Source organism: Debaryomyces hansenii (assembly GCF_000006445.2).
Source record: "Debaryomyces hansenii CBS767 chromosome A complete sequence".
Taxonomy (NCBI): domain Eukaryota; kingdom Fungi; phylum Ascomycota; class Pichiomycetes; order Serinales; family Debaryomycetaceae; genus Debaryomyces; species Debaryomyces hansenii.
Window position 1 is genome coordinate 5,125 of NC_006046.2, and position 18,058 is coordinate 23,182.

At 37.6% G+C, this 18,058-nt stretch overlaps 8 protein-coding genes across 8 annotated transcripts; 2 read left to right on the forward strand and 6 right to left on the reverse strand. All coding sequences in view use genetic code 12, as the record gives it.

The window, feature by feature from the left end:
* Nucleotides 1-304: 304 nt before the first annotated feature.
* On the reverse strand, nucleotides 305-763 carry DEHA2D00110g (DEHA2D00110p; the record flags this gene model as incomplete). The annotated part of the gene is made up of 1 exon (XM_458474.1): nucleotides 305-763. One exon carries the CDS (start codon nucleotides 761-763, stop codon nucleotides 305-307), a length of 459 nt encoding a protein of 152 aa, XP_458474.2.
* Nucleotides 764-3,940: 3,177 nt separating this feature from the next.
* On the forward strand, nucleotides 3,941-6,790 carry DEHA2D00132g (DEHA2D00132p; the record flags this gene model as incomplete). The annotated part of the gene is made up of 1 exon (XM_002770194.1): nucleotides 3,941-6,790. The coding sequence occupies one exon, from the start codon at nucleotides 3,941-3,943 to the stop codon at nucleotides 6,788-6,790; it is 2,850 nt and encodes a 949-aa protein (XP_002770240.1).
* A 1,084-nt stretch (nucleotides 6,791-7,874) lies between these two features.
* On the forward strand, nucleotides 7,875-8,051 carry DEHA2D00154g (DEHA2D00154p; the record flags this gene model as incomplete). The annotated part of the gene is made up of 1 exon (XM_458476.1): nucleotides 7,875-8,051. One exon carries the CDS (start codon nucleotides 7,875-7,877, stop codon nucleotides 8,049-8,051), a length of 177 nt encoding a protein of 58 aa, XP_458476.2.
* Nucleotides 8,052-8,585: 534 nt separating this feature from the next.
* On the reverse strand, nucleotides 8,586-9,005 carry DEHA2D00176g (DEHA2D00176p; the record flags this gene model as incomplete). The annotated part of the gene is made up of 1 exon (XM_458477.1): nucleotides 8,586-9,005. One exon carries the CDS (start codon nucleotides 9,003-9,005, stop codon nucleotides 8,586-8,588), a length of 420 nt encoding a protein of 139 aa, XP_458477.2.
* Nucleotides 9,006-9,166: 161 nt separating this feature from the next.
* On the reverse strand, nucleotides 9,167-9,694 carry DEHA2D00198g (DEHA2D00198p; the record flags this gene model as incomplete). Its single annotated transcript, XM_458478.1, has 1 exon — nucleotides 9,167-9,694. One exon carries the CDS (start codon nucleotides 9,692-9,694, stop codon nucleotides 9,167-9,169), a length of 528 nt encoding a protein of 175 aa, XP_458478.2.
* A 22-nt stretch (nucleotides 9,695-9,716) lies between these two features.
* On the reverse strand, nucleotides 9,717-9,851 carry DEHA2D00220g (DEHA2D00220p; the record flags this gene model as incomplete). Its single annotated transcript, XM_002770195.1, has 1 exon — nucleotides 9,717-9,851. One exon carries the CDS (start codon nucleotides 9,849-9,851, stop codon nucleotides 9,717-9,719), a length of 135 nt encoding a protein of 44 aa, XP_002770241.1.
* Nucleotides 9,852-9,917: 66 nt separating this feature from the next.
* On the reverse strand, nucleotides 9,918-10,112 carry DEHA2D00242g (DEHA2D00242p; the record flags this gene model as incomplete). The annotated part of the gene is made up of 1 exon (XM_458479.1): nucleotides 9,918-10,112. The coding sequence occupies one exon, from the start codon at nucleotides 10,110-10,112 to the stop codon at nucleotides 9,918-9,920; it is 195 nt and encodes a 64-aa protein (XP_458479.1).
* Nucleotides 10,113-15,951: 5,839 nt separating this feature from the next.
* Nucleotides 15,952-16,764, reverse strand: DEHA2D00264g (DEHA2D00264p; the record flags this gene model as incomplete). Its single annotated transcript, XM_458481.1, has 1 exon — nucleotides 15,952-16,764. The coding sequence occupies one exon, from the start codon at nucleotides 16,762-16,764 to the stop codon at nucleotides 15,952-15,954; it is 813 nt and encodes a 270-aa protein (XP_458481.2).
* Nucleotides 16,765-18,058: the final 1,294 nt, after the last annotated feature.

The window sequence follows — 18,058 nt, forward strand, 5'->3', positions numbered from 1 at the left end:
TCCTGCTTTCGCACTATGCTGCAAATAGTCATTTTTTAACGTTCACATGCATTTGCCCTCGACGATTAATGAGCTGCCCTTCAAAGATATCTAACTCTGCATTGTTTGTGACAAAAATGGAAGCATACTTGTTATCTATTGTTGAAATTCATTGAGTTTCTGTTTTAACGCTTGATGGAAATCTACATAGTCTTAACATTCATTACAACACGTATGGGAATCATATATGAAATTGCAGATATATAATAGTCTAATGTTTTCTTTTTTTAGGTTTAAAACCTTTTATATTTAAACGGCTACTGAACTATTTCGTCCCTATATCTTCGTATGATAATACTCCATCTTCAGAACATACTCCCCTACCATTATTAGGTATTGCGTAATTACAAACACTATCTTTACGGAAATCGTGGCGTTGCCATGTGTTTAATTGCAAGAACTGAGCTCCACCATTATTCCATATTTTAGCCGTATCACCTCCCAGAGACCCTGTATTCTCACACTCACCACTAGCAGACAAATCCATTTCCCAATTGATTGCTCCTTTGCATCTCTTCTTGCTGTGACCAATGATGTAATAAGTTGCCTCCTGCGCAGCAACCATGTTTACATAACCTCCTAGTAAGCCAAAATTTGATTGCAATATAAAAGTGGTTAGACTCCTACCTCCACTTGAGTGTGATGGTAGTGCCAAAATGACATTACAATAGTCTATGCACTTGGATACAACGTTAAAATATAACCGGAGGTTCTGATACGACATCTGATTATCGGACTTTAACTGGTATAAATATAATAGGTTCTGGACAAGATCTGATTAATTTGTACGAAGGTTATTCTCCTATTCATGGGCTTTTATTTCTGGAACGATTAAATCGTGGTCCATTTTCCTGGTTATCTCTAGTTAAAAAGGATAAATATTTTTTAGTCCTTTGGGACTATTTAGATAGAACCGGGAATGGATGGTGCTAAGTATATTATTATATATAACTTCCTAATTTATATTTCATTGAAGGTACAATATAAGGTTTAATCTTTTCAACTAAAATAGGCATAGAATCAAGATATATAATCAAGAAATCTAAAGAAAAGAGAATCTTTGATGTATCTAAGAAGAGAGAGAATTTGAAGTAAATACGTTAGAAGTAGAAGGGAATAATTTTTTGAAACCTTACGACAATCATAGACCAGCGAGAAAATTAGAATTCAACCCAGTACCAAAAGTTCGGATTGATCAAATTCTATAGGTAGCTAAATTCGTTGACGCATAACTAGTGACTGGTAAGCTTATACGGCTGCCTAAGGCAGGAAATGAACCTACATATAAAGCATCTGTTATGACCATATAATCTACAATAGTAGAAACAAGTATAATAATATACTAATAGCTAATATACCGAAAGTTAATAAGTTAAGAAAGTAAGAAGGCACTAATTGTGATATAATCATAATAAAAAAAGTAAAGATGGTAAAATCCTAATAATAAAACTCACACTCATGGGTTAAGTCTGATTTCAAATCAGTAGTTAGGGGTTCTATTTCCTAAATGTCTTTTTTGATCTCGACTATTTTTTTATCTTGAATATCTATTCATATATATATATGACAGTGAACTATTTTTTTATTAAACCAAAATGTACACTCTTCAAGTGTAGGAATAATCAGACTTTGGTGATCCAAATTGGATAAGTTAAATCGTCAACCCTAGAAATTTTTGAAATTCTCAAAATGTGGTCCTCCACCAGTAGATTTTTCAACCCTATGACTTCATGGATTTTCTTGAGGCTTTTCTAACTCTGTGTAGACAAATGAGAGATCATTGACATATTTTAGGAGATACGAATTGTGCGTCCCACACCATAACCCCACCATAAGTGGGCTTCAATATAAATTATGGCCTAAAGAATTACTTACTCTTCTGTTTATTATGGGAAAACCCCGCAATCTCCAAGTGCAGGTATAGTACAACTCGAACAAGCAGTGTCGAGTACGTATCCCGTGTCGAGTACGTAACCTCAAAAATAAAATAAGCTTTTATGCAATGGGGAGTGTTCTGCCCAATTACACAGCATAATCTTCAATAATATGACGCGAATATTTTGTGCGTAATATTACATAAGGTATTTTTATGTGTATTGACAATTTATTGTATCCTAAAAAGGTATATCACGAAGCCATATGTGGAATAGTCTCAACTAGGACTACTATTTGTCTCGAGTAAGAAATCCTTGTTTTACTATTGTCCTTACTGGTAATACTCATAGGACTCACATCATTATGTTTCTACATAAGTTTCACGCTCAATACTAATCGTACACTTGCTTAGAGAAGTATATACTCTTCTCCACATACTAGGTAACGTAAGATTAACTTTATTAATTAAGATAGGCATTTTATCACCAAAAAAATCTGTGTTATTTCCTTTCTTCTACATTGTGGCCACAAGAACTTTTATTCTAATAGAGAAAACGTGTACTATAATTCGTCATGCTATCACGCTTTTAGCAGATGGAAAATATAGGAGTAGTCAACAAAATGCGCCCGACAAAATTCGCGCATTTCGCAGATAGGACTTCATTCACTATCACAATAAGAAAATGTAGGCAAGGAACCTATTTCTAATAATTATAAACAACAGCACCAAATAGCATCATCAAATTTGCTTTGTCAATTGTTTTATTTTTTACTTGTTGTCCTGTAGATTCATAGATTTTAATGAGCAAAATGATATAAAAACGACTAAAACCCAGAATTTGGTATATACAAATGATACTATACTCCTTATATTTTCTCTCATAAATAAATTTGTAATTTATTAAATACGGCCTTCTTAATATTTAATATCATAGATTCCTTTGACTCTGAAATACTTCTAGCATTAGATTTCGCATATTAGTTATTTTTTATGCATGTTTTCTCATCATTTGATAAATTGAAGAGTTAATATACAGTCATACATGCAGTTCCGATAAAGCTTTGTTACTGAAAACTAACCCCGAATTATCCGAGCAGCAAGAATTCCTATTACAGAGCAAATTTCTACGTGTACATGCATGCATAAATGATGACAAAATAAAAGTGCTTTTTATTGAAAGGTATGGAGAATAAAATGTTCCACATCCAAAAAAAACAATCACATTTCATTGATAAGGACTTACCAAAAACGATACAATTCGTCTTTCCGGATCTTAAATAAAGTTCTCAAGTTTTTTCTAAATAAATTAATGAGCAATTTCTCCTAATCTCTAGGACAGTTTCTCTTGGGCAGAATTTCCGGTTACTACAGAAAATTAAGGCTTTCATAGCTCTAAAAATAATATAAATTCGGTTATCATTATCTTAATAACCGGATTCATATGCCTCTGTTCATAATCTAGGCATTATTAGGTAATAATGTTTACAAATGTTCTTTATGGAAAGTTTTCGTAAAATCCTGCATAGTTAGATAATACCTCTTTCATGTTGTTCATACATCATAAAAAAATACTCGTAATTACAACCGCGTATCTCTTAAACTAGCAGTCAAACATCAATTCTATATATGAAGTCAATATGATCAAGTCCTGAGGTCAATCTTAACGAATTATGCACTGGCAGTATGTGTCATCTTGCGTAGCTATCTTTAGTAAAAAATTGATGCTTAGGTATTTAATTAAAATTATAATTCTGAATATGTATTATCAGAGTATGGCAATATCAATGCACATTGTTTAAACTTCTCCGCGAATATACAATGAACTTTAAATTTCGGAATTTAGAATAAGATTGGGGTTTAATTTATGCGGTCGATCGAATAGCAGCACCATCTAATTGGGTAATTCCGTTACCATTACTGGAGAGAATAAAATGTGGCTAGAATTTAGGAAATCAAAAAGAATTACTATAAATATAACTAGTATTCCTTAAATTTTACCTAAGTTTATTTTTCATTAATCAAGGTATGAAATCTTCTTCAATAGTTAGAACTTTAATTGCCTTAGCAGGTTCTGTATCTGGGTTAACCATTTCGGAACCAACAGTTCAGAATGGTGCAATAAATTTAGGCCTTAGAATTGGAGACGATTTAGATATCAATTCGGATGCATATCTTACCATTATTAATGCTATCCTTTCAGCTGATGTTGGTGTTGGTAGCATTAATAACAATGGTGGATTTTATTTCAAGTATGATGGTGGTATTGCTGCAGTTTCAGCGGCCGTAGCTACTGGTGACATTGGCAATGAAGGTACCATCGTGTTCAGTTCAGAAACAGACAGTCTTGCAACTGTTTTGGGGTTGACTACAGCTCTTGGTAAATTCAAAAACGGTGCAGATGGTAAAGTATATTTTGATTCACAAGATGGTGTCGCATCAGTCTATGAATTAGTAGGTGTAAATGGATGGGAGAATGATGGATTAATATATATGAGACAATCCGACAACTTAGTTGGTACTGCACTTATTAATTCTGTTAATATTGGTGGGTTATTAAGTGGGTCCGTACTTGAAGCAACAAATGACGGCTCAATTTGTTTAGATAGTACTGCCTACACTCAACTCTTATCTATTCAAGGTGATGGATGTATGACAGTTATGAATGGTGGGTCTATTAACTCTTTGCTTGATATTGCTACAGGTGTTATTAGTCTTGATAATGACATCTATTTGGCAGATGGAAATTCTAATCTTCAAATAGGCCTTGGAAGTTTGAGTGTAGGTATTGATGGTGTTATCGATATAGGAACTGCTCCTACATATAATCTTTACGGATTTGGTGGTGGAAATGAACTTCAGATTTTAGGACTTGGAGCTATCGATGGACTTAGTAATATTCCATTACTAGGACCTGTATTAGATCTAGTTTTAAACCTAGTAAGTGGACTTGTCGGAAATGTTATTTTAGGACCAGATATTAGTTATGACAGTGATACCCAAATATTGACTGTTGACATGAATGTTTTACCCGCAGTCATAAATGCCGCCAAAACACTTGTTCCTAGACTTCCAAGTGGTATTACACTTTTGAGCTCTAAATATAGGCTTAACGGTGACTACGATAGTACTAAGTTTGAAGTTCAGGGTACAAATATTGTATACAATGGAGACGTACCAAGTCAACTGGTTCCTCAAGCTTGTACTGCTTGTACCTCAGTAACTATCCCAACTATCCCAACTGGTACAGTGACTTCAAGTACTACTTCATCCACTTCTACTGGATCTGACAACGGCTCTAGTGCTACCGGTTCTAGCAATAGTGCAACTCCAACTGGATCCGACAACGGCTCTAGTGCTACCGGTTCTAGCAATATTGCTTCTCCAACTGGATCCGACAACGGCTCTAGTGCTACCGGTTCTAGCGATAGTGCGTCTCCAACTGGATCCGACAACGGCTCTAGTGCTACCGGTTCTAGCAATATTGCATCTCCAACTGGATCTGACAACGGCTCTAGTGCTACCGGTTCTAGCAATATTGCATCTCCAACTGGATCTGACAACGGCTCTAGTGCTACCGGTTCTAGCAATATTGCATCTCCAACTGGATCTGACAACGGCTCTAGTGCTACCGGTTCTAGCGATAGTGCGTCTCCAACTGGATCTGACAACGGCTCTAGTGCTACCGGTTCTAGCGATAGTGCGTCTCCAACTGGATCCGACTACGGATCTAGTGCTACCGGTTCTAGCAATATTGCATCTCCAACTGGATCTGACAACGGCTCTAGTGCTACCGGTTCTAGCGATAGTGTGTCTCCAACTGGATCCGACTACGGATCTAGTGCTACCGGTTCTAGCAATATTGCATCTCCAACTGGATCTGACAACGGCTCTAGTGCTACCGGTTCTAGCGATAGTGCGTCTCCAACTGGATCTGACAACGGCTCTAGTGCTACCGGTTCTAGCGATAGTGTGTCTCCAACTGGATCCGACTACGGATCTAGTGCTACCGGTTCTAGCAATATTGCATCTCCAACTGGATCCAACAACGGCTCTAGTGGTTCAGGTTCTGACAACGGATCTGGTGGTTCAGATTCTGACAACGGATCTGGTGGTTCTGGTTCTGACAACGGATCTGGTGGTTCAGGATCTGACAACGGATCTGGTGGTTCTGGTTCTGACAACGGATCTGGTGCTACTGGTTCTGACAACGGATCTGGTGGTTCTGGTTCTGACAACGGATCTAGTGGTTCTGGTTCTGACAACGGATCTGGTGGTTCTGGTTCTGACAACGGATCTAGTGGTTCAGGATCTGACAACGGATCTGGTGGTTCTGGTTCTGACAACGGATCTAGTGGTTCTGGTTCTGACAACGGATCTGGTGGTTCTGGTTCTGACAACGGATCTGGTGCTACTGGTTCTGACAACGGATCTGGTGCTACTGGTTCTGACAATGGATCTGGTGGTTCTGGATCTGACAACGGATCTAGTGGTTCTGGTTCTGACAACGGATCTGGTGGTTCTGGTTCTGACAAAGGATCTAGTGGTTCTGGTTCTGACAACGGATCTGGTGGTTCTGGTTCTGACAACGGATCTGGTGCTACTGGTTCTGACAACGGATCTGGTGGTTCTGGTTCTGACAAAGGATCTAGTGGTTCTGGTTCTGACAACGGATCTGGTGGTTCTGGTTCTGACAACAGATCTGGTGCTACTGGTTCTGACAACGGATCTAGTGGTTCAGGTTCTGACAACGGATCGAGTGCCTCTTCTTCCGCAGAAGTTCCTATTGCATCAGTAAATGAAAATGGTGCAAACAAAGTTGAATTAGGAGCTTTATTTATATACCCATTATTGGCTTTAATTCCTTTCGTGATCTGATCTGAAGTTACTATTTTTGCTTTCGAATTCTTCCATACTAATACCCAATTTATATTATTTCGTTAAGAGATTTTTTATTTTTAAATCTCAATCTTAATTTCGGTTATAGATTTTCATAAATTTAATATTACTAATTTGAATGTAGTTAATAAATTTGCATCGTCGACATTTTGTTTACTGCAGAATATATGGGGCTTGCTTCTCAATGTAGGCTTTCAATATCGTGGGATTCTCTGGTAATTAGAACGAGAGTTTATGAAACATTATTATGTATAGACCCTTGCAAACACGCCTCCCACCTTTGTCTCTCCTGTGTCGACTACTCACCAACATACCTCCTTAAACATCATTAGTACCTTTCTATTCCTCATTTATATAAGGAATACCTTCCTATTCCTTTCATCTTCCCTTCCTATAAAAATTACTTCTACATTACACAATACTTTTTCTCCAAATTACCATCGTGATAAATATCTCTCCTATTTTAACAATCCTCTAAACTTCCTTTAAATTTCTTCTCATTCATGTTCAATTACTCTTTCATTAATATGTCCATTACTCTCCTAAATATACAAATTATAGATATCGCCTTATCATATTCTCAACAAATACTTCCCTTGATATTTTCATATAAAAATACTTTAGTTTCATCTTCTTATCTAACCCTAATATAATATCCTATACTACTCTACTGAATATTTCATCACCATGCCTTATCATTACGCCCTCTCATTTTATATATTTAAACCAATTCTACTACCTTTTCAAATTAAATTCGTCTTCTTCTAACTATTGCTACTCTACTTTTTATAAACAATCAATAATCTATTCTAATTTCCTATCAATACTCCCTAATTCCACCTCAAATATATCACATCATGATACTCTGAAAAGTAAACAAAGAACACTTTACACTATTAGTATGGGGTGAACAGTTTGCACGCAGTTACAGGATATAGTCCCTAGCTGCTGTATTGCCGATATCAAACATATCAATGGGCTTCTCCGAATCCTTTTTATTGCGGTAAAAATAGGACATGGTTGGTTTCTGGTTGGGGATCGTGTACCCCATTGTAGCAAAGGTATGCTGGAGAAACCTGTTCTTTATATGGTGTGCACTCATAAGGTGCTCGTTGATGAGACGTTTGGAACAGTGGTTGAAACAAAGGGGTTGAAACAAAGGGTGCAGACATTTAGTTTGGTCTCTTTGACTTCAGGAATTTCTGTATCACCTATGGGTATAACGCGTTTTCTCAAGTAGTGTTCCTTCGAATAAAATGTAAAATGGTTCAAGAGCTCGTCAAAACTTCTGATACCCCTCGCGCTAAAGGCGTTGTTTTTCCGTACATAGATGGGGGTCACATTTGAGGTGTTGACTACGCAATTTTAAATAGTTATAAGACTATATCACGAGCCTATGGAAATGGTATCGTTGAAGCACAGCAGTTAATGTCAGAACGTTGGCATGAAACCATCAATCTTCCTACACTATTAGTATGGGTTGAGCAGTTTGCATGCAGTTGCAGGGTATAAACAACTGCTATTTTAATTTGTATTATTAACTGGTACTGGTACTATGAATCTTTAAAATAACAATCGTAAGATAACAGTTTCATTTAGGGCTGTTCACCATCTTCGTGAAGCCTTCAAGCCATTACCTCCCTCTGTTGTACTTGTATCGAGATTGTGCGCTCATCTCATCAAAAACTTCTTTATAGGAGGACTTTCTATCACTTTCATATTTGCCATTCTTGTCACTTTTATCATGAATTTCTTGACTTTCTTGGCTATCATTTTAGCTAGAACTATGTACTTCCAATATGAAATCAAGAGATTCAAAATCTAGCCTTTTACGTTTCTCATTATTTGAACTGTCCGATAGTCCAAAATCAATCAAAGAAATTTTACCTAACTCAGATACATGAATGTTTTCGAGCCTGACATCATTGTGAGAAATCCCTAACAGATGAAGTTCCTCGAGCCTTGACTTGATCGTTGTGTGCACTTTTTTCTTATCCCACTTTTTTTCCGGAATTTCCCTTCCTAAGTATTCAAATATATGCATCGGATGATCGGCAAGTCCGTTCCAGTAACCTGAAACAAGGAGCTTAGGGAAATTAGAAGCAAACTGAGAGCTAGCAATTTTTTCATTGATTACAAGTTCATTGAAGAACATCCCATAATAATCCTTTTTTTCTGGTATGTGGAAACACATCAAATCATTCTCTTCCCACAACCGACTAGAATAATAGTATAATTTGACAAAAACAGGGGATGGAAGTTTCAAACCAGGATAAAATTCTGCAGAATCGTATATAACTCGACAATATGTATTGCCATAAATGGCATCAAAGTTGTCACTATCGTCATTTTCTTTTACCAAAAATCTAACTTGCTTGAGACCCCACTATCCCCACTGTCCCCACTATATGACAATTTTCCTGAAGATCCGTAAGATTTTTTAGGCAAAACGTTCAGAAATGGATCCAGTTCTTTAGTTCTTCTTGCCACCTCAAAAGTTTTCTTCAACCTGCCCATTGTGTCAATCACATCAGCCTCATGCTTATAGAAAAATCCGGCTATTACCGACCTCAAAGTAATGCCATGCTCCACAGTTTCTGGATCACCAATGATATAGTAGTCTATAGTCATTTTATCATCAATAATTTCATACTTAAAGAACCCTAAGAATGTTTGGTGATCTGAAATAAAAATCCTGTCGGTTCCACAGAGGAAAGCTTGGTATATATATTTCCTTAAAACCAAAGCAAATAATACCCTAGGCGTCCACTCCCTATCTGAAAAAAAGTTCCCACTTGATTGCAGCCTCAATCTTCTTCGGTTCAGCAAATTCTCAATTTGACTCTCTAAAGCTGCCTTTAATTCTTCAAATCCTTCCGTCATCTTACAGACTCCCGTTTTGTAATCACCTATCCCAAATACAATTTCGGGATATTGTATGCCCGAATCTATTTATCATATGAATGATATCAGGTTGTATTGTTCTTCGTTGATCCAATGGGGGTCGTATAATAGATGGACTGCCAAAATAGTTGTCCATGTCACCTACATCACGATAAAGTCCCCTGATTGGGATTGCTATTTCATTAAAGTATTCTTGGAGAGCTTATTCCACATGAATAGCATCTCCGAATGGATAACGATACTTTTTGGATAAGTAATCATCACTAAGGTTTGATTCTCTAAGAGCCTTATCAAGTGGAGCAAGGTACCTTTCTTTGAATTCATCACTACTCATCTCCCTGAAATCAGCAGTAATAAATGCACGACTGGTATATACAAGAATAGGCATAAAAGGCATATTACCTACGTCCACGGATGCCTTACTCTTGGGCACTAGTCTCTCTGAGGAGGGTTTTGGCTCACTTCTTTTACTTCGAATCCTTAATAATCGAGTATCTAAAAAGATTCTTGCATTCTCTTCCTCGTTATTGCGGACTCTATCATATACTTCTGGATTTATTATAATGCGACGCTCGCTAGGATCATCGATGGTGATAGCATACCCCTGAAAAATACATACATGGCATGTGATAGCGATGCTTCTTGTTCATCCACTAATAATTAATTAGATGGGGTTACGTAATCGTAACAGTGATTATATAATGAAATGCCGTAGCGTGAATTCTCGTCTGGAGTCGCATGGCTTTCCAAAGGTTTGAAATGTCTCGGCAATCTCCTACGTATAAAATGTCGCTAAAAGGGTATATGTAGGATCATGATTATGCGTACCTGAGAAACCTGCGTCGCAGGTTTAGATCAAAAAATTTACAACCCTCGCTATTGTTGGCTTCCTGAACTATTGTAACTATACTATCATTGTTGCAGACAATCTATAAAATATGGGATGATATGTCTCTAGTGTTAATTTCTTAATTTGTACCCCTTTTTTCTCTCTCTTTTTCTCACTATGTCGAGTTGTAAGGTATAGTTTTCTACGGTGTCTTTTACAAGCTGGGAGTTCCACGATTGTGGACTATATGTACTGGGCTTTTGAAATCTCACCCATACTGCAAGGTGTAAACTTGGATTTCCATAATCACACCATATCTCTCACCAAGGAAACCATTGCCATTTTCATTCGGCTTCAATCTAAACCCAGGTAGATTTAATCAAAGAAAGCATGCTTGTGTATTTTTCTTTACCAACTTACTTGTTAGTGTAAACAATTTAGTTGTTGAACAATTCAGATTCTTTGATCGGAACATAGGTATTGGAAGAATGATCTTATTTAATTTGTCTTGCTATTTAATTTCAGTTGGCTGGTCTGGCTGAACAATAGACATATTGGTCACCCCAAATGATAGGGTTTGGCCTGGAGTTCTAAGTAATATAGCACTATTTAAGACACTGCACTCAAATGACAAGATAAGTTTTTCAGAATAATTTTCATATGCTCTTTCTCCTGGTATTGGCTTCCTGATTTGATAATGCCATTTTTGAGTACAATTGGAGCTTGTATTAGCTGGTGTAACCCTTCTAGTGGTGTCCTTTCTCAAGTATTTGGCGTACAAACAGGACTTGGATTATTTCCGTTAACGTTTGATTGGAGCCAGATTACTTCTCTCAGTAATTCCCTTACAACTCCGTTTTTGGCCGTGTGTTCAGCTCCTTTGTTTTTTGGATTTGGATCATAATGCCAGGATTGTACATTAAAAATCACTGGCAAACTGCGAATCTACCAATTATGACGAATTCCATTTATGATGTAAAGGGTGAGTCATATCAGGCAGCAAAAGTAGTTAATAAAAATTTGAACCTTGACTATGAGAAGTTCAAAACTATTCACCAGTAATATTGCCAGTTGCTCTCTTGATGAATTTAGCCCTTGGATTAGCGACATTGCAGCTATGATGGTCCAGTTTATTCTAAAATTCAAGTTGAGGTTATAATTCCTTTGAGAACCAGAAACTGCAGGCCAGATATACATAATATGGACATATGCAATTACGAAAGACTTCATTGGAGTATCTACGTTTTGGTATCCTTTATTGGATTAGGCTTAGGATTTGAATTTTGTGAAGGTTTTAAAGATTCACCTTTAACTGCAGAGGGATTCTTTGTTTCAATAATAATAGGAGGCTTTTTATTTGTTCCCTTATTTCCAATTGAATCAAGGTCAAATATGCTGATTAGCTTGGCCCCATTCTTTGAAATTGTGTCTGCATTTTGGTATAAAGGCCAACCATTAACTTTATTGTACTTCTATTGTTTCGGCTTCTCAACTTTACAGCATGCTATGCATATCTCTCAAACTGCTAAAGTAGGTCATTACATATGTTTAGCGAAATGACAATATCTACGATGAAAAGAATAGCAAATGCCGGAAATCCTACAGCAAATGGACTTTTGGAATCTCTCTCTCAATTAAGGGAGAAATTGAAGAGAGTTGAGAGAAGCAGCAACAAGTCCCTGTCGTCCAAACCTAGTTCACCCGTATACTCGCACACTCTTCAGAAGATTTGGGAAGAATATGTTCCTGGCGATTTTGAATTCAATTTCGGAGGATCAGAAATGAACTAGTAATTTCTCGAACTGTTCTTCACCTTAGTAAAATACAATTCAAAGTTTCTGGATCTTAAGAATCAGAAAGCAGCATGGAGAATCGATATGGATTAGAACAAATGACTGATATCTAATAAGCAATGTCTAACTTGAAGTCTTCACCACAATAATGGCATAGAATATGCAATCCAGACCAATATTATTTCGGTGAACGAGGGCCGTTGACCCCGTTTTTACTCGGCTTAATTCGCCGAGCTAATACACATTTTGTTTTTGCCATTACAAAGAAATTCTCTCTGCGGTAAACTAAACACGATGAATAGCCGTTAATGTTGCTGGTATTTAAGATGCCCTTCAGCACACTTAACCAGTTTGTCCCTTTAAATCTAACCATGGAACAACAAAATTATTTTAGCAGTCTACCAGATGAGTTTCATGACGACGTGCGTGGTCTCAGGTTGCTTTTCAACTCTGATAAAATGGAATTTAAGATCTATGGGTCTGTAGTGGGTTTCAAGGGAGTAAATTGCGAGACTTATCTCCCTGCTTATGTTTGTGAAGCTAAAAACATTATGAGTTCATCTCATTCAGACCATAATTATTATTTGACTACAGATATGTCCGGATTTGTTGAATGCATTCGTTCGGTTGTATTTGGAGAAGAAACTGAAAAGGACCGCATCGTTTCGGAGCAGACTTTTGCAGGAATGGGTGCCTGCCTTTGAATTTCTTGCCAAGAAAGTCTGCGTTCCCAGTTTTTATATTGCGGTACCAGCATGGATTATTATTTTCCAATTATAGCTACAAGCTGTGGGCAGACACCAATATTTTACAGTATTACGATGCAATAACTCGTAAAGTTGTCATGGATGTTTTGAGGAAAGCTATGGAAAATGCGGCAAAACAGTCTGTGCTCGTCTTTCAGGCTATCTGCCACAATCCTATCGGAACAGATTATACAGAGGAAATGTGGGACTAGATTGCTCTTCTAGCTAAGGATAATGATCTGATCCCAGTGCTTGATTCAGTTTATCTTGGTTATGCCTCAGGTGACAGTGACACAGATTCCTATGCTATTCGCAAGTTTTGTAATGAAGAATTGCAGTTTTTTGTGTGTCAATCTTATTCAAAAAACCTCTGTTTATATTCTGAGCGTATTGGTGCTCTTCACGTTGTTCTTAAGAGTTCAGACTACGTTCCTACCACAAAAGAGTGTTTACGGTCTACCCTTCGTTCAGATGACATGCCCTCCCGTGTACGGGGCTCGCTTAGCCAGCCTAATCGGACGTACGCCTCAACTTAAAAGCAAATGGAGACAGGGGTTAAAGGCAATGTTTCAAGACGTGGCTGACAGAAGAAAATCAATATATGATGTCCTTGTTAAATCCGGTATTACTTGGGGGTTCACACATTTATTGTCGCAGAGTGGGTTTTTTGGTTCAGTGCTTGACTGAAGGTTAGTCAAACAATACCATATTTACATACCCTCCAACGGGAGAGTCAAAATTACAGGTGTCAATCCGAACATTGTTAAATATTTCGTTGCTACTTTGCTGACGGTGCTTGCTGAATGATCGTTATCAAACAATTAGCGGATACGGAGCTCAAAATTGCATAGCATTACTTGTCTCGAATTGGTTTTGGAACCTTGAACCAAATAACTAAATCTAAAATTGTCTGAGTGTTTAATGTCAAAACTTTTGTTAATAAAATGATCTAGAGCAATTCCTTATAGCCAAATATCCCAGCCCTTTCTCTTATTGCGATTTCTTCCATAACCTTCGTGCTTCTCATATACTTTTGATTCTTCCATTTATCGCCGACAGCTTCTTCGTAAGTGCATCGTTGCTGATACGAAAGCTTGTTGAGTTCGCTCGTTCCGTAGAAAACACCATATCCTAAATCCGTGCAGTTGAACATATCTTTGGCGTGCTTCTGAAACTCCTCGTATAGCTCGTCCACCATCAACATCCTGTCGGACTATGGTCTGGTACTCCCGAACCAAGCATCCAACCAACTTGCCGAGGTCAGGCGTGCTGAATCTGACCGACCCGATCATCACCTTTCGGTTATCCTGCTGGTCGACTATCGTCTGGAAAGCCGGCAACGTCCTATTGAATTTATGGTTGTATGACCGGGTGGACTCAAATGTCTGGTATGCTAGATTCTCCCAGTTTTTGATGATCTACTTGGCGTTGTTTCTCATCAACATATAGTCTGCAATGGCCAACTTCAAGAAGTAGTTGAGGCCGTCGAAGATTTTGGCCCGCACCTTCGACTGCGCAAACCTGTCATCAGGAAGCATCAACGAATTAATCACGGCTTTCATACGTTTCAGTCGTGTCCTCTTCCATCACAATATACCTTTCGATCGTCTCCATCACCGCCCGCTTCACCACTTCGTCGGTGGGATTGGTCACCACTTCTTCGATGATTCGGTTACCGCATACCTTGGCAAACGTGTAGAAAAAGCGACTGGCGTAATTTGCATATATCACCTGGGTCGTAAAAAGGACCGGCACCTTCAATATGCCCTCTCGCAACATCCGATTGTAAATGGGATGCGTGCCCTTCAAATGTGGCCTGTCCTGGAGAATATACTTCTTGACGGCCTCAAACACCGGTATACTTTCTTCCTTGTTTTCGCTGTGTAAGTACTGCGGGTATCCCTTTCCATAATATAGGTTGGCGTTGATTGTGCGGAGGAACTTGTCCTCGTGCCGGAGATGTGTATGCGGGCCTTCCATGGTTGTCATTGAAGTGGGCGGTTTGGTGTCTTCTTTTTCGCGGTATAAATAGGAAAAGCCGCACTTTTGGTTGGGAATTGCATACCCGGTTGTTCTGAAGACGTGCTGTTGGAAGTTGCAATTGACCCTGTGTTCTGTTCTAAGATGTTGATTAATGTGTGACTTTGAGGCATGATTGAAGCAAAGCTTGCAAACATTTAACTTAGATTCTTTGACGCCTGGTATCTCGGAGCCATTGGTAGAATAATGTTGTAACAAACAATTCATTTAAAAATCTCCGTAATGCGCAAAAAGCTACAATCTTTGTGTATACTAATAAGTCTTATATACTATGATAAAATTGAATTAGTTCGGCTATCTGACACTAATGGACATTAATAAAAGCAATAGTACTCAACTGTTTTGTAATTAATCAATTAATGTCGAATAAACCATAGAAGTATGAATGATTTACAAAGAGTATTTTAAGGTATCAGATGATTATGCAACTATAAACTTTTGAAGATAATGAGAGGTAGATCTTTAAAGCCAATATCTAACTATCAGAAAGAGATAAATTGAAGGTACTGTACTCTTATATATATTTTTTTTTATTCGGTTTTATATATGTTTATAAATGATTACGTATGTTTTATGTTAAGTATGTGATTATGTAAATTATAGGTATTATTGTTAAGCTTTGTTTATTTGTTTTGATTTAATATACCACGACGTCATGGTCCTCTGAAAAGTAAACAAAAACAGTTTACACTATTAGTATGGGGTTAACTATGGGAAAAACTCGAAATCTTCAAGTGCAGGGGATAGTCAGTACATCATTTTTGTCGACTACTTAACTTTTTCTTTTAAAAATTCACTTTATTAAATCTTTACTCTTGCCCCAACTCGCTACATGCAATCAAGATCCCATATATTTGCGTTGGTAATCTCCGGATGCATCACACGGACATCTGCATTAAAATCACCACCGTTCCAACCCTTCAAACAGAATGATGCCATCTGCCGTTTATTAGCTTCTTGCACGCTATTGTCACATGGTTCTGAAAACATACTACCTGTCCCTTTAGTATAACACTTCTTTTTGCCGGAACTAGTCCATGAGGCTACAGCACATGTCCAGTTTAATCCATCTACCTCGACCCACTTAATGTAGCCCTTACATTCTGGGCCTGATGAACCAATTATCATATCTGCTATCGCTGTCCCCAAAGATGCAAAGCCGGTAATGTTATCAATGAAGGAAGCTTTAGTGTCATACCAGTTCTCTATTAGCCATACACGAGCGGTCTCTAACCTATACTTGGTTACAAAACTATACTTCTTTAGTCTCGTCGGTGTTACCCATACTGGTAGATCAGCCGCTCTTTTTACCACACCTGTTGCGTCAGCACTGTAATTAGTCAAGATTCTATCAAAATCTTCGAACCCAAATGCTAGAGCATTAAAATTCTCATTTCTTTTCTTATTGTTGATCGCACTAATAAACTCCTGAGATATTTCTAACTGATTAAATAATGTATCTGGCATTCTATTACCATTACCGGACCGGAGATATTCATGTGCTTCTGACGGTATGTTACTTATTAACATGGTCACTTTAGCAGTTGCGTTAAGTTTTTCTAACTCGGCCTTCAGGGGGAATGTTTCAGCTAACCCTACGCTGAGACATAACAAAAATAACCCGACGAATGATTTTAACATTATGATTATCTTTGACAGATTTTCAGGTGATATGTCTATTGTAGAATACACGGGCGAAATTGAACCAATTATCTTCAGTGATAATTTCTCATAAAAATTTAAAAAAGAAAAATTAAAGTTCCGTAGAAAGTCAGGTTAGCAGACTATGTAACAAAGCTATGTATTTTATTTTTTGTTAGAGGGGCGTGTACCAGCTTTTTATTTTATTTTTTGTTAGAGGGGCGTGTACCAGCTTTTTATTTTATTCTCGAAAATAGTGCTTCCATACATTCTAACAGTGTGACAGGCTTTTACGAGTGCGACTTCACATGGATAATTAGCTGTAACATGCAATTTACAATAATTTTATCCACTCTTTCAATCTCGCACCTATTTCGGTTAACCACGGTGGCAAGCTCAGGATATGGAGGAGCGTGATGATAATCATCGATAACTTGGTATGTGCGGCTCGAAAGCGACACATGTCATTGCCGAATAGCACAAGCAACTGGCGCTTATGCCGCGAATACTGCGGGACGTCAATGCACTCGGTAAACGATGTCATGCCGTCGTTGAGGCCCTAATCGTCCACCGAGTACTCCAACTCCTGTTCCACCATTGATTGAGCAACATGGAGCAAACTGATAATTGTGTTATGAGCGTCTTTATTAATTTTCTGCTTCTAATTGTAGAGGACAATCCAAAGAGCATAACTTTCAAGCGGTCTTCCAATTACAACAATTATTCAAATTATGTTTCTTCGAATTTAATCATTCATATTCTTAGAGACCGCATGATGTCCGTCTTGAAGATCATCTTATATTGGCTTAATTCTTGCTCGTATATTCAATATTATGATGCAAGATTAGTACCAAGAAATTTGGCTGTAGCCGTTTACGAGTGCGCATTGTAGCTTAAAAATTTAATGCAAATCAAAATCGTTTGATCTCATGCAGGCATAGACATTTGGCAATGTGGCGCCTGACTTATAAGAGCGCATCAGGAAGGGCAAATCTCGCATTAACTTATTACATCTATTCAGATGAATTGCTTAATAATGTATTTTGAAGTAAATTTACTTTCGCTTATGAACGTTTTTGAACAACCCCCTAATCGGATTTTATTTATCGTTTAGTCTTTGACGCTACTGATAACCCTATAAAGTCAAATTTCAATCCCGAACACTTATGGTTGCAAGTACATGCCTGTACGTTCAATTCAATTACCAAAACGAATTGAATAACTTACGAACTAACGTAACATTTCAAGCATTGCATATAACAATATTACATAATCAAATGTGAAAATTTTTCTG